The sequence below is a fragment of the Aricia agestis genome, chromosome 10 (genome assembly GCF_905147365.1).
Source record: "Aricia agestis chromosome 10, ilAriAges1.1, whole genome shotgun sequence".
Classification (NCBI taxonomy): Eukaryota; Metazoa; Arthropoda; class Insecta; order Lepidoptera; family Lycaenidae; genus Aricia; species Aricia agestis.
The window spans coordinates 10,907,829-10,924,360 of record NC_056415.1 but is presented as its reverse complement, the minus strand read 5'-3'; the positions used below and the strand labels follow the sequence as shown (position 1 = coordinate 10,924,360).

The 16,532-nt window shown below is 39.0% G+C and overlaps 1 protein-coding gene across 1 annotated transcript in view; it reads right to left on the bottom strand.

The window, feature by feature from the left end:
* The window catches only part of LOC121730977 (cAMP-specific 3',5'-cyclic phosphodiesterase), a 474,096-nt gene that overhangs the window by 439,847 nt on the left and 17,717 nt on the right, over positions 1 to 16,532 (bottom strand). Inside the window, exon 2 of the mRNA XM_042120243.1 lies at positions 15,784 to 16,186. Coding sequence (XP_041976177.1) covers positions 15,784 to 15,872 — 89 coding nt within the window. The 5' untranslated portion in view covers positions 15,873 to 16,186. The remainder of the gene's footprint in view (positions 1 to 15,783; positions 16,187 to 16,532) is intronic.

Genomic DNA, 16,532 nt, shown 5'->3' with positions numbered 1-16,532 from the left:
TTTACAGTAAACTCTATTTAAGAGATACGTACACAACCTAAGGTATTATCACTATGTTTCGTTATACCTTATGTAGAGTGGTTGTTCAATTATTAGTTAAATAGTACGTCAACATTTTCAGAATCGATTGATTACGGAAATCGATTGTAGGTGTATAATACGCCCATTTATAAGTATACTGTACTCAGCGAAACATGGCGGTAGCGGTCATTGACTCCCTGTCCAAAACTTGTCACTTTCTATATGAACCGCGATTGACAATGAAGTGTCAAATGTTCCTAGCCCATTGTCAATCGCGGTTTATATAGAAAATGACAAGTTTTTTACAGGGAGTCAATGACCGCTACCGTCATGTTTCGCCGAGTACAGTAAAGTATCGGCCAATTATTTTTTAAATTATTTTGGTAAGGACAATGCAAGTGATCATCTGATTGTCTGACAAGTAAGATGATGATTCGGATGGGTATGTAAAAAGTCGGTCCTCCGCTTGATCTTTCACCAGTCGTGTCGGTCGTCCGTCCCACTGGGGTCTGGGTTATGACGTTTTGACTGAATAGAGAGCAGCTCTTGTGTACAGTACAATACAATACAATAAAATTACTCCTGCGTAACTGGTTTGGTTTCAATGAAACTTCACCGTCACTGAAAACCGGTCTGGAAGGAATACCTCCGCCACAGGGTTTATAAAGTTCGGTGTCCAGATAACAATTAAGTATAATAAAAAAAAAAATACAAATTAAACATGGCCGGTAGGGGAGACACAAAATTTATAAGGTCGTGGTAAAGTTCCTACGCGACTGTCACTTATGGACCCTAGGGCTACTCTCCTGGAATATTCGTGTGAAGCTGGGACGCTGGAGGTACTGTTCTTCCTCACAGCCGCAGCGTTGAATTGAAGTTGACCCAGGAAGGAGCGTGCGACGGCCGACGCAGTCACAATAGACAACTACCAGTAGTTCAACTGCAAAGAACCGGACAGGTTTCAATATCTGTCAAATTCGTCGGGTTTCACTAGGATTATGAACGGATTGTGCCTCGCGCTGGCTGATATAATTTATTTTTAAATATTTAAAATAAAGATTTTTAAAATTGGATTCTGACAATTTTAATCGCATGTGCGAAAACACAAACAACAATACGACCACGGAGGAACACGTCCATCGAATATGTTATATTTTTAAATTCGTAGGTAACAAGTTAACAACCCTAGCGACGATTTTCGCCATAATACGTCATATTTAAAAATTTCAACATCAGTTCTAAGTCGGCATACTCTATCATTCTGTCTACTCTGACGCAGTCAAATAAATTCGGAGCAGTGATATAATAATATTCGTAGTCGATACTGTAATGATTCGTTCAACTCGTTCAGGGTTTAGTCCTTGACAAACCTATTACAGGTTTGTCAAGGACACGTCGACGTCATTCGGGTGACTTCGTCGGGCGCGGCGGACGACCGGTTAAATTAGGTTGACACGCCTAAATATTTAATGCAGTTTTACTACGAAATAATTAATTAAACTTTAAGTATGTGTAAACTAGTAATTAAATATTAATTTATGGTGCTACCAAATCAAAATTGTACTTAAAATGGTGTGTACTGCGTCTACTCTATTCTTACGTGGGAGAGCCATGCTTCGGCACAAATGGGCCGGCTCGACCGGAGAAATACCACGTTCTCACAGAAAACCGGCGTGAAACAGCGCTTGCGCTGTGTTTCGCCGAGTGAGTGAGTTTACCGGAGGCCCAATCCCCTACCCTCCCCTATTCGCTTCCCTTCCCATCCCTACCCTATTTTGTTCCCTCTTAAAAGGCCGGCAACGCACCTGCAGCTCTTCTGATGCTGCGAGTGTCCATGGGCGACGGAAGTTGCTTTCCATCAGGTGACCCGTTTGCTCGTTTGCCCCCTTATTTCATAAAAAAAACTACCATTCAACTGTCAATCAGAGTTACACATTATACGTCATACATCTACTGTCAAACAATCCAACGCGTTTACGTAAGAAACCCACAAAAAAAATCTCACGTGAGATTGGGGGGTGGGGGAGGGGGTTGAATAAAATCTCACGAAATCTCACCAGGGGGGAAGGGGAGTCAGAAAATTTTAAAAAACACCTCGCGTAATTTGTGGACGCCAGCCGATGCCCTCAATTTAGTTGCGCAAAAATTCGTTTGTCACGCGTAACGGTACATTTTTCAGGTATAACAAGTATGTCCTTTCCCAGGACTCTGAGTATATCCATACCAAATTTCAGCAAAATCGGTTTAGTGGTTTGGGCGTCAAGAGGTAAAAGACAAAAAGACAGACACATTTTCGAATTTATAATATTCATATGGATAAATATCTATTTATCCATACTAATTACTAAACTTATACGTGGGAGAGCCATGCTTCGGCACGAATGGGCCGGCTCGACCGGATAAAAACCACGTTCTCACAGAAAACCGGCGTGAAACAGCGCTTGCGCTGTGTTTCGCCGAGTGAGTGAGTTTACCGGAGGCCCAATCCCCTAACCCCTACCCTATTCCCTTCCCTACCCTCAACTATTCCCTTCCCTTCCCTTCCCTACCCTCCCCTATTACCCTATTCCCTCTTAAGAGGATACACCAGGGGCGAGAGAAATTCAAAATAGGTATTTTGAAAATGTATGGCTGTCTCACCAATCTCAAGTCTCCCACCGCAGAGCGCGATAGAGACAACACGACAAAAGTTCTAATAAAATAAAAGAAAATCATCGATTCGTTGTCCTCTGATTCCTTCTCCAAAACTTAACCGATTTAAGTAATTTTTTCATTAACAATTAAAGGAAGGCTTGAGCTGTGTTCCTATGTTTTACTTTTTTGGTATATTCTAGCCAGTTTTGTTTTATACGTGTTTGAACACGGAGAAAAATCTGGCCATTTTTTTGGGTTTTTGAACGTTCATATCTTTTTTAATAATTAAATTATGAAAAAAAAGAAGACATAGGGACATTGTATTAGTGACCATAGATATTCAGGAAAAAAATCAGAACTCTACCGGTACTATCCAGGGAGGAAACAGCGGACAGCGTTTGTATGGAAAAACGGCGGTGTGGATCCCTCTTAAAAGGCCGGCAACGCACTTGCAGCTCTTCTGATGCTGCGAGTGTCCATGGGCGACGGAAGTTGCTTTCCATCAGGTGACCCGTTTGCTCGTTTGCCCCCTAATTTAAAAAAAAAAATAAAAAAAAAAAATAATAATATTATAGATTCAATCCATATCTATGGATAGCTATCTTTAATCTATATCATCTATAGCCAAAACCAAGCCACCACAGTCTTTAATAAAATGAAACTTCTCTATTTTGCCTGTTCTTTGTATTTTCAGTGGTCGCTTTGGGTTGGCATAGTGTGTTTTGGGTGTTGCCGACACTGTTTCTCTACCGCTCTATACACAAACCCTTATGGTTGTCATTCCCCACTACGTTTAGTAACTAATTCACATTAATATCTTTTCAAAGGACTTATTTATTTATTTACATGTTTTCAGTAAAAGCAAAGAATAATAGGCCAAGTGCGAGTCGGACTCGCGCACGAATGGTTCCGTACCGCGCAAGTAGGCAAAAATTGTGTTTTTTGCATGGGAGCCACCCTTAATATTTACTTAATTTTTATTTTCCAATTATTATTAAAGTACACATATAATTGAGTATTTTGTAAAAAATGCAAGTGCCTACTTGTTACCATTACTGATATAGAGCAAAAAAGCCAAAAAAATCACATATTTTGTTGTATGGGAGCCCCTCTTAATTTTTAAGTTTATTTTGGTTTTAGTATTTGTTATTATAGCGGCAACAGAAATACACAATCTGTGAAAATTTCAGAAATCTAGCTATAGCGGGTTTTGAGATACAGCCTAGAGACAGACAGACGGACAGACAGACAACGAAGTCACATTAATAGGGTCCCGTTTTTACCCTTTGTGCACGGAAACCTAAAAAACTGATATCGTTATAATAACGAATGGACTAAATATTTTCTAATAAGTAAATTAAAATGTAGGTATGTGAAATATAAAGAAATGGCTATTTTGTAGCTTCTTAAATTAGATTTTAAAGACGAAATATGAAGCTTTAAAATAATGTAGAGACTCAAATGGAAAATTATATTATCATTACATATTATTATGAACAACATCAGTACGAAAGTTGAATGAAAGAAAATGACGTAAATTGAAGGCGAAAGCGTATAGTGTGGACATAGTTTATAACATTCATCTGGATTCAACAGCTACTGCAAATTACATATTTTTTATCAAGAAGCAACTCTCCAAAGCTGCTGATTTGTCATTCAAAATGAAATTAGAGGTTTTCATTTCGGCCACCTGCAAAACGATACTGGGATCACAGTACGTGCTTAGTTCGAGTGTGAAACTGTCACTAACAAATGACAATTTACAACATGGCGGCCATAGGGCCCTTTTCACATGCATACGGTTGCAGCACGGTCGCCGTGTCGTACAAAGTAGAATTAATGTATGTGCTACTTAGACAGCTTTCACATGGCACGGCGCGGCGACGGTGATATTGTGTATGAGCTCATTACATTTCTACTATGTACTACCGTATGTATGTGAAAAGGGCCTAAGGCGGCAATCGGCGGCATCAGAGCAGACAGAATGATAGAGTATGCCGACTTGGAACTGATGTTGAAATTTTTAAATTTGACGTATTATGACGAAAATTATCGCTAGGGTTGTTAACTTGTTACCTATGAATTTAAAAATATGACATATTCGATGGACGTGTTCCTCTTTGGTCGTATTGTTGTTTGTGTTTTGGCACATGCGATTAAAATTGTCAGAATCCAATTTTGAAATCTTTATTTTAAATATTTAAAAATAAATTATATCAGCTAGCGCGAGGCACAATCCGTTCATAATCATAGTGAAACCCGACGAATTTGACAGATATTGAAACCTGTCCGTTTCTTTGCAGTCGAACTACTGGTAGTTATGTCTATTGTGGCGGCATTCTGATTTTGATGTGCCTCAAAATAACCCACACATCAGTAACACAAGTCACACACTTTTGGAAAACCGATATTGCCGTGAAAACTTTATAAACACGTCAAATGTTACAATTATTAAACAATACACTTTTAATTCTTTATAATAATAATAAATGTAACTTTGTCAAGTTCTCACGTTCACAATGAGGTTGTTAAAGGAAAGGATTTCCGTTGTATCTTGTATTTCGGTGTAGATTTGTCCCGGTATTGGCACAACTAGAGTGCAGGAGGAAAATGGAGCAGATAAAGTCCACTCGACCGATTCTGAGTTCCTGACGTCGCTTCCTCGTTCGTCGCTAATGAGTTTTATTGTTTCAACTTACTTCGTTCTTAATTATTATTATTTATTACCAAGGAGTAATCTAAAATCCATATTATACTATCCATATCCATATTCCATACTAAATACTAATATTATAAATACGAAAGTGTGTCTGTCTGTTTGTCAGTTATCTCTGATCACGCCTGAACCGCTGAACCAATATTTCTGAAGTTTGATATGAAGATAAGTACTTTCAGTCCCGGTAAAGAACATAGGATACTTTTTATCCCGGAAAATGCACGGTTCCAGGCCGATAAACGAATATTGGTGCAACGGAGTTGCGGGCATGTACTAGTATGCTATAAAAGTACAAATTACGTAAAAACATAATACTTTGGTACTTTTATTCTCCTTAATTCATCAAGCCCCATACGCTCACCGGTGAACGAGACACAATAGAATATCTATTGTGTCTCGTTTTCCCACGAACGACGGGTTAAGCGTAAGTATGATGCCTCCTCTATAAAATGCTCTTTAATAATATATTTAATGTATATATTTTATTTTAAGCTCGGCGGTTAAAGGGTTTACAATAGTGAACAAAAGCTAGGTTACAGTTCTTTTTTTTAATGAAATAAGGGGGCAAACGAGCAAACGGGTCACCTGATGGAAAGCAACTTCCGTCGCCCATGGACACTCGCAGCGTCAGCTGCAGGTGCGTTGCCGGCCTTTTAAGAGGGAATAGGGTAATAGGGGAGGTTAGGGAAGGAAGGGAATAGGGGAGGGTAGGGAAGGGAATAGGGTAGGGGATTGGGCCTCCGGTAAACTCACTCACTCGGCGAAACACAGCGCAAGCGCTGTTTTAGCAAGCCGGTTTTCTGTGAGAACGTGGTATTGCCGGCCGGCCCATTCGTGCCGAAGCATGGCTCTCCCACGTATAAAAAGTCATAATGCGATAGTTTATGGTAACGAGATGCCGCTCCTAGATAGACAAGACGTAAAGTTAAACAGCGTACAATCAGATTCTCTTGAGAGTATTGAGTATTGACCAAAACTGTAGAGATTAAAAAAATCATAAATCTCGCCTTGAATTTTTATTTTTTTAGTCTCGCCTTGTACTATCATCTATTCTGTGGTCTCGCTAAAACTCGAAAAAGCCTAAATCGATTTGAATAATTTTGGTCTTGAAATATTTGTGGAAGTCCAGGTATCCAGGGTTTGTACGGTAAGACAATATGTTGGGAGGGAAATGATACGAAGTTCACTCGGCCCTTTAATATATATAATATAATATATCTATGGACGCTTCACACCACGTCAGTCTGGCCCCGTGCTAAGTACCTAAAGGACTTGTGTTACAGGTACCAGACAACGGAAATATATTTAATACTTTTATACTATACATATATTTGAGATTTTTATTATATCATACACATATTTAATACCGGACATCCAGACCCGGGAACATTGAAAACTTTTTGTTCCGTCGGCGGGATTCGAATCCGCGACCCCCGGCTTGAGTTACCAACGCGCTCACCACTGAGCCACAGAGGTCGTCAACGTTTAATTTAACATTAAGAAATCAAAACAGTTATTTTAAGTTCTTAAAAGAATAAAGCATTAAGAAATTAGAATAGAGCCTAATCGAGCATAAGCAGGTGTGTTAAAGTACCAAGTTAAAGTTGCCAACACAAATAAAGCTAAATGTCCTTTCATAACTTGTTAGTCCAACTTGCACTTAGAACTTAGAAGTTGAACTAAGAAACGCACTTAGGATAGTCCTCATAAGGCACATTTTGCCTGCTTCATACTTTTATATTTTAACTAAAACTTAGTAGTTATATATTAGGTAGTCGGGTCATGTATGTAGCTCCCGAATGGGCTAACTTATTTCGTTTTGAAAACTGACTTATCGAAGATGATTAAAATTTATAACTCACCTTACATACCATACATTTTTGACGTGGGAGAGCCACGCTTCGGCACGAATGGGCCGGCTCAACCGGAGAAATACCACGTCCTCACAGAAAACCGGCGTGAAACAGCGCTTGCGCTGTGTTTCGCCGAGTGAGTGAGTTTACCGGAGGCCCAATCCCCTACCCTATTCCCTTCCCTATCCTCCCTTATTCCGTTCCCTTTCCATCCCTAGTCCCGACCTTCCCCTATTACCCTATTCCCTCTTTTTTTTTTTTTTAATGATATAAGGGAGCAAACGGGTCACCTGATGGAAAGCAACTTCCGTCGCCCATGGACACTCGCAGCATCAGAAGAGCTGCAGGTGCGTTGCCGGCCTTTTAAGAGGGAATAGGGAAGGGTAGGGATGGGAAGGGAAGGGAATAGGGTAGGGTAGGAAATAAGGGATTTTTAAAAGGCCGGCAACGCACCTGCAGCTATTCTGATGCTGCGAGTGTCCATGGGCGACGGAAGTTGCTTTCCATCAGGTGACCCGTTTGCTCGTTTGCTCGTTTATTTCATAAAAAAAAAACATTATCAGCTCACTAACATACCTTTTTAGTTTTTGTGACACTATAGGTAGGTCTATGCACTTCAATTGATTCTGATTCGCAGATCTAATTTAAAGTTAGCTAGGGTTAAATATCATGATTAACCAAGGGTTAACTTAAACCCAAATACTCTCAAGTGGGCCTCAGAGCTATTTTAAGTACTTACAATCTTTTTAGCCTTTTCGTCCCTTTTAGCATTTAATCAATGTTGCTAAAGTCCATGAAGAGAGAAAACCCTGAAAACCCTCTTAAGCAGATATTGACTTGGGTACAGTCGTTTCTAAAATTGTTAAACCTCTTACAGAACTTTATACGGATGACATAAGGGCCAGACAAAGAATCTCGGTAGCAAAATAAACTTGAACGGGATGTAGGTATGAGGTTAGGGCTGGCATCCATCCGGGATTCTTCGGATGTGTACCAGTTACAAGGGCGTCTCCGGCCGTCCGCTAGGGGCTTAAAGGAGTGAGCACACTGAGACGGGCCGTGCCGGGGCTCAGCGTGCCGGGGCTCATCGCAAAAATCCGCCTCCATACAATTTGTATGGAAGCGGAAATCCGCTGCGCCCCGACACAATGCAGTGCGATACACGCATCCGCTTCCATACAAATTGTATGGAGGCGGATTTTTGCGATGAGCCCCGGCACGCTGAGCCCCGGCACGGCCTGTCTCAGTGTGCTCACTCCTCCTTTAGACCCGACTTACATTATCTTAGTGTTTAGGAGAGTAAGTACATAATATTTAAGTACAACTTAAAAGCCAAGTTCTTTAAGCGATTTAGTGCTCTGTACTAAATATAGATGATAGATCTGTACTAAAGCAAGTAGCGTTTTAATATTATTTCAACTAAATTACTATTCTAAAGCACTTTGCTAAACACTAAGATAATGTAAGCCGGCCCTTAGAAGTATTCAAGTTACGTTGTCGGGACTTCACTTTTTATAGATATTCAGCTAAATCATACAGATAGGTTTTTTTTTCTTTTTTTTTCCTTTTTTTTTAATGAGATAAACGCAAACGCAAACGAGCAAACGGGTCACGTGATGGAAAGCACCTTCCGTCGCCCATGGACACTCGCAGCATCAGAAGAGCTGCAGGTGCGTTGCCGGCCTTTTAAGAGGGAATAGGGTAATAGGGGAGGGTAGGGATGGGAAGGGAAAGGAATAGCGGAGGATAGGAAAGGGAATTGGGCCTCCGGTAAACTCACTCACTCAGCGAAACACAGCGCAAGCGATGTTTCACGCCGGTTTTCTGTGAGAACGTGGTATTTCTCCGGTCAAGCCGGCCCATTCGTGCCGAAGCATGGCTCTCCCACGTATGGTTTAAAGAAGCAAAGCACATAATTTCGATTCGTCCAATTAATAAAAATATTTAATATTATTTCCAAAATAAATGTAGCATAAAAAGAGAGAAAACGCAATATAATTTACAAAAAATAAAATACAGATATCTGCGAAAACGTAATATTTCACTCAAGTATCCCAAATTTTTGCAATATTTATACCGTATATTTACAATTGACAGCCCTAGTAGAAGATATCGATTCACTCCCAACATAAAACCTTTAAAAAGAGCGAAGTCGCTTCACTAAGCGAATTTATAAATAGGGTTCAAACGCGGATTATTCCAGAACATTTTATTATAGCATAAAATAAATGACTTTGATTTTATACCGAATTCTTATTTAACTGTAACGATCGGCGGGAAATATGTTTATTTGTAATTCTCGTTAACATGAAATGAAAATTAATAAAAAATTATTAACGTAAACTAAATTATTACTTAACCTCTGTAACCTACTTTAACGTTATTACGGCAAAGGTACAGGAAAACTTAAACAATATCCTTGCAACTTTTACGTAGCTCGTGTGTAGCCTTCGGTCGACGATGCCTTATCCTATCCTAACGTTCGAAACGAGAAATAATTTTAATAACCATTACCCACCTATTACTATGGGATTATAGCCGTATGTTCGGCGCAAACGCACCACTGTTGTCGCGCGTTAGAGCCAGTCCACATGGCGCGTTGCATCAGCGTTGCGTCGACGCAGCGCTGCCGTTCGACGCATAGCCGATAACACGGGCACTGCGTCATCGCAACGTTAATTACGAAGCAGTTTTAACGTCAACACCTCCTCCCGCTTCGTCTCGGTTGCTGCTGTCCGTCATGTGTGCGTTGCACGCTGCTGTCGCGACGCAGCGCTCCGTGTGAACACCTTGGTTATTTCATATTTGTATGTATAACAACGCAACGGCAGCGCCAGAGTAGACAGAATGATAGAGTATGCCGACTTAGAACTGATGTTGAAATTTTTAAATTTGACGTATTATGACGAAAATCGTCGCTAGGGCTGTTAACTTGTTACCTACGAATTAAAAAATATGACATATTCGATGGACGTGTTCCTCTTTGGTCGTTTTGTTGTTTGTGTTTTGGCACATGCAAATTAAATTTTCAGAATCCAATTTTGAAATCTTTATTTTAAATATTTAAAAATAAATTATATCAGCCAGCGCGAGGCACAATCAATGGATTGTGCCTCGCGCTGGCTGATATAATTTATTTATGCTAATAAATTATTTACATAACATTTCTGTATGAGATTCCCAAAAAAAGGCATGGCCAATTTTTTGGACAAAAAATACACTGTGCATTACTACTAGATAGTCGCGTTAAGTCCCGATTAAAAAGTTTTAAACATATTATGACAGCTGTTTCATACGAGTTACGACAATAATTGACACGAGAGACTCTACGGCTATATAGCGCCAAACATCCCTCATTGTAAAGAATATATTTTGTGTAGTCGTGAGAGCCCTGAGCCAGTCCACACGGCGCGTTGCGTCGACTCAGCGCTGCCACAATAGACATAACGACCAGTAGTTCGACTGCAAAGAAACGGACAGGTTTCAATATCTGTCAAATTCGTCGGGTTTCACTAGGATTATGAACGGAATGTGCCTCGCGCTGGCTGATAATAATTTATTTTTAAATATTTAAAATAAAGATTTCAAAATTGGATTCTGACAATTTTAATCGCATGTGCCAAAACACAAACAACAATACGACCAAAGAGGAACACGTCCAGCGAATATGTCATAGTTTTAAATTCGTAGGTAACAAGTTAACAACCCTAGCGACGATTTTCGTCATAATACGTCAAATTTAAAAATTTCAACATCAGTTCTAAGTCGACATACTCTATCATTCTGTCTACTCTGCCAAAACGGCTACTTTTCAAAACTTATTAATCGGGACTTAACGTGACTTATTATTCTAGTAGTAAGACCCGATTAGTAAGTTTTAATTATAATGCAACGCGAAAGCTTAAAACGGTTACTTTTATTTTAGTTTTTAAATATAAAAATACTTCAGTAAAGCAAAATGCTAAATTACAAAAGCTTTGCAGTTTTCATATTAATTTGAATCCTACAATATAATATTCTAACTTGGATTTTTTTAACAAATTAAAACTTTTCTAATGTACACATGGTGAGACATTTAAAATCTTTTATAATTATATTTCCGGTATAAAATGGTCTCATATAGATTTAAGTATAACCGGAAATTTATTGTTTAATAGGTAGCCGGTGTAGACCGGGTTCGGTTTCGGATTTTATTCTGGTCCTAAAACGTCACGTGAACCGGGTGTCACCGGGTTCCAATTAAAAAAATGAACATTTTAAAATAATTTTATTGGGTAACGTATTATAACAAGTAAAATATTAGGTATTTACAACGACGCCTGATAATAATTTGTAAGTAAAGAAAATATTAAAAATTATCAGACTTTCATTGGACAAAAATAAATCTTTAGTATTAAAAAAATAAGTGTCTGTTTGTGATACCAAAACGATCAAATTAAGGTCCAGAGAAATTGAATGTCACGCGAGCGAAGCCGCGCGGAACCGCTAGGTAATTGAATAACACTATGTTTTCACTTGAAATTCCTGAAATAATACTCTACCAAACACACAGTTTTTCGACTAGTACATGCAAACAAGACAATATATTTATACTTATATTATTTAAGTATTATTATATTATTTAAGTATATTCATGGCATGTTACTATGTTAGATTTTTTGACTGACTTCAAAACTCAATATTAAAGAGTGGAACAGCAGTGAAGCAAAGGGGAACAGAGTAGTAAAGTATAACGCGAAGAAAATGTAAACTGTGGATAACATAATGAATTTCCACGCGGGCGGAGTCGCGGGCAGTAGCTAGTAAGTAATAAAAATGACTTACATTTGTTTTGTTGAAGTTATGAACTTCATTAGAAATATGAGGATACTGCATAATATAAACACCTAAGTACTTCAAATATTATTCAACTAACTATACGGTAACAACCCTATCAAAAATAATATAAAATTGAATAACTCCAGTGCCCCGCCACATTTAGATCCCTTTTTTTTGGGTTATAAGTAACAATAAAAAGAATATTTCAGTGTTAGTTTCAAATCCAAATATGAAAAGACATGGCGTTAAAAAAATTAAAACATAAATTTACAAAATCAGTCATAAATACGTTATCTTGAACAAATAAAGCCTGGATGTGTTTCGTTATCGTAGGGCTTTTAAGACACTATTTAGATCAATTTATAAAATCTTAAAAGAACATCAAACTTTTGAGCTATAGCTGTTTCTATATTTTTTCTGGAAACCATAGAATTTTTTTTCAAGTACTAATTTGCAGTCTTCTATATGAAATGGGCAGTCGGGTGTTCTCGTCCTGCATTTATAATCATAAATCCTATAAAATTAAGTAATAAAAACGGCATGGCCAATTTTTTGGACAAAAAATACACTGTGTAATGCTACTACGAGTACATACTTTTTCTCGACGTCAAAAAGTATGTACTCGTAGTAGCATTACTACTAGATAGTCGCGCTAAGTCCCGATTAAAAAGTTTTAATTATAATGCAATGCGAATGTTTAAAATGTCACGAAATAACTTACACATGTCACGGTATACCTGTCATATGTCTGTCTGACACAACATTTGACACGAAAGACTCTACCGTCCCTCTGGTGGCAAATTAAAATAAAATAATATAATATAAATTATAATACATCGACAACCCTTATTCGTGTGAATGTGTTCTGAAGCCCAAAAGAGTTATACCAGAGTAGACAGAATTATAGAGTATACCGACTTAGAACTGATGATGAAATTTTTAAATTTGACGTATTATGACGAGAATCGTCGCTAGGGTTGTTAAATTGTTACCTACGAATTTAAAACTATGACATATTCGCTGGACGTGTTCCTCTTTGGTAGTATTGTTGTTTGTGTTTTGGCACATGCGATTAAAATTGTCAGAATCCAATTTTGAAATCTTTATTTTAAATATTTAAAAATAAATTATATCAGCCAGCGCGAGGCACATTCCGTTCATAATCCTAGTGAAACCCGACAAATTTGACAGATATTGAAACCTGTCCGTTTCTTTGCAGTCGAACTACTGGTAGTTATGTCTATTGTGGTTATACTTAGGTACTAATAATATTATAAATGCGAAAGTGTGTCAATCTCTCTGTCTGTTACCGTCCGAACGGCTGAACCGCTTTAGATGAAATTTCATATGGAGATACTTCGGAAGACGGGAAAGGACAATGGATAGTTTTCATTGCGGAAAAGGGTACGATTCACGCGTGATAATCCAATTTCAGCACAACGGAATTGCGGTCGTCATTTATCTATTTACTAGCTGTGTGACCGAGCTTTGCTCGGTATCCGATGAAAATGATGACATTTTCTAGAAATGATTCCTAGCTAGATCGATTTATCGCCCCCGAAACCCCCTATATGTGCTGTGGACGTCAAAACAATAGCCTCTATCAATAAACGGCCCCACAATAGAGTTGCCTTGACTATCTCGATCAGCGGTCATAGTGGTAACCCCAGCAAACCCACTTAGAACCGGCGCATTTCGCCTCTATTACTATGAGGATAAGGCTCAAAATGTCACGACAGTAAATCATCAAAGTTATTAGAGCTCACTGTCATTACATAGTCATACATAGACGAGATTCCAATCTAATGATCAATTTTGTACGTGATTATCTGTATTATATATCAGATATACATAATGTACATTGTATATAGTATATACTATAGTATATACTATATACAATGTACATTATGTATATCTGAAATTACGACGTACGTTTGATTGGTGTACAGTTATTGTATTATATGACAAGATTGTACTACAAACTACGTATGGAATAAATTTAGTACATTTGGGACATGAAAAACTTTGTATTATTATAAAGACAGATAGCATTGCAAAGTGGTATCGTGTTGCTTTGAAATTTGAATATAATCAACGATGTCTTTGATGTAATATCCTGACCAATTTATAGTAAAAAGAGTAACTTAAGAGGATACACCAGGGGCTAGAGAAATGAAAAAAAGTACGTGTAATATCTATAGCTGTCTCCCTTACCTCAAGCCTATACCGCAGAACGCAGTAGAGATAACTGCAGAAAATCAACGATTCGTTGTCCTCTGATTCCTTCTCCATTTAACATTAAATAAAGGCTTGAGCTGTGTTCCTATGTTTTTTTTTGTATAATCTAGCCAAATCTGTTTTCTTCAGCAGAAAATCTGGCCATTTTTTGGGTTTTTGAACGTTTCTTATTTAATAATTAAATTATGAAAAAAAGAAAACATAGGGACATTGTACAAGTGGCCGTGGATATTCAGGAAAATAATTATTAGTCTACTGGCAGTATCCAGGGAGGAAACAGGGGACAACGTTTGTATGGAAAAAAGGGCGGTGTGGACTCCTCTTAAGTTATTTTTTCCTTATAATAAGAAACATTGACTTGCACTGTCTTTATAATTTACGTGTAGAGGCTTGTAATTAGATGTATGTTTGTTATAAACTCATAATAGTTTTTCTTATAATTATTTGCTAGTTTGTAAGAGTTCTCAGAGTAAAATAAAATAAAAATCTAATATATAAAATTCTCGTGTCACAGTTTTCGTTGCCATACTCCTCCGAAACGGCTTAACCGATTCTCATGAAATTTTGTGAGCATGTTGAGTAGGTCTGAGAATCGGCCAACATCTATTTTTCATACAAAAAAAATTATATGGCAAAACAATGTTTGCCGGGACAGCTAGTAAATATATATATTTCTATTCCATTTGTGATAAGACATTCAAATACTTTATGCATTTCTGAAAGTCCATAGTCCCGCATTGCACTACAATCAAAATGTATCATTAGAGCTGATATGTCTTGTATGACCTACAGGCTACGCTTAGCGTGAGGATTTATTATAAACCTATGAATAACGAGCTTTTGCCCGCGGCTTCGCTCGCGTCAAGAAGTATTATTATATACAAACTTTCATCCCCTATTTTTTTTTTTTATGAAATAAGGGGGCAAACGAGCAAACGGGTCACCTGATGGAAAGCAACTTCCGTCGCCCATGGACACTCGCAGCATCAGAAGAGCTGCAAGTGCGTTGCCGACCTTTTAAGAGAAAATAGGGTAATAGGGGAGGGTAGGGAAGGGAAGGGAATAGTTGAGGGTAGGGAAGGGAATAGGGTAGGGGTTAGGGGATTGGGCCTCCGGTAAACTCACTCACTCGGCGAAACACAGCGCAAGCGCTGATTCACGCCGGTTTTCTGTGAGAACGTGGTATTTATCCGGTCGAGCCGGCCCATTCGTGCCGAAGCATGGCTCTCCCACGTATATTCTCTCGTTTGAACCCCTTGGGGTTGGAATTTATCAAAATCCTTTCTTAGCGGATGCCTACGTCATAACATCTACTTGCATGCCAAATTTCAGCCCGATCCGTCCAGTGGTTTGGGCTGTGCGTTGATAGATCACTATGTCAATCAATCAGTCAGGCACCTTTGAGTTTTATATATATAGATAGTAATATTATGTAAATTTTTGTAAAATAAATTATTAGTATATTCTCTCTCTAAAATAAAATCGGGTGTAAGATGAACTCACCGGACATTAGCGAGGGTGTGTCGGCGGCTCTTGAGGTATCGGCCGTGGTACTTCTGCAGCTCGCCGATGCTGCCCTGCTCGGCCTGCATCTTGCCGGACGCCGGCTCGTCCGGGCCGGCGGACGGCGCGGCCGCGCCACGCTTGCGGGCCTTGTTAGACTTCCGGGCCGCGGCGGAAACGCATATCTTGACGGAGGAGGGGCTGCCGAAGCGCTTCTTGCCGGAGCTTCGGGAGGACGTGTAGGCGGTGTCGGTGCTGCTGCGGGTGCTCTTGTAGGACGGGGTGAGGGTCGCGTCGGTCGCGTCCTCGAGCGGCCAGTCCGAGTCGTCCTCCTCCTCGATGCCGGGGAGAGGCGACTGCTGCCCGATCGGACGGGGGGAGTTTATTAGGGGCTCTGGTGCGACTGGAAACAACAACGTTAAGTGTCAACTACGTAAATGATGGACATACACCGAAATATACCATGTCAAAAAAGTGTAAAATCAACTAAAATCAATTGTCAACAGAAGTTATTGTATTTTTGCCTGAGACATGGCAGAATATCGCTATACATAATATTTATTAGTATCGCATGGGTTTCGCCTCGCAATAATCTTTATTAAGGCTGTCGTATATCAAGTGAGCGTTTGTCCTAACGGCAAGTTTTACGCCAAAGTATACCATGATAATCAATGTGTTAGTGTTCGTAGGAGTGAGCATACTGAGACGGGCCGTGCCGGGGCTCAGCATGCTCCATACAATTTGTATGG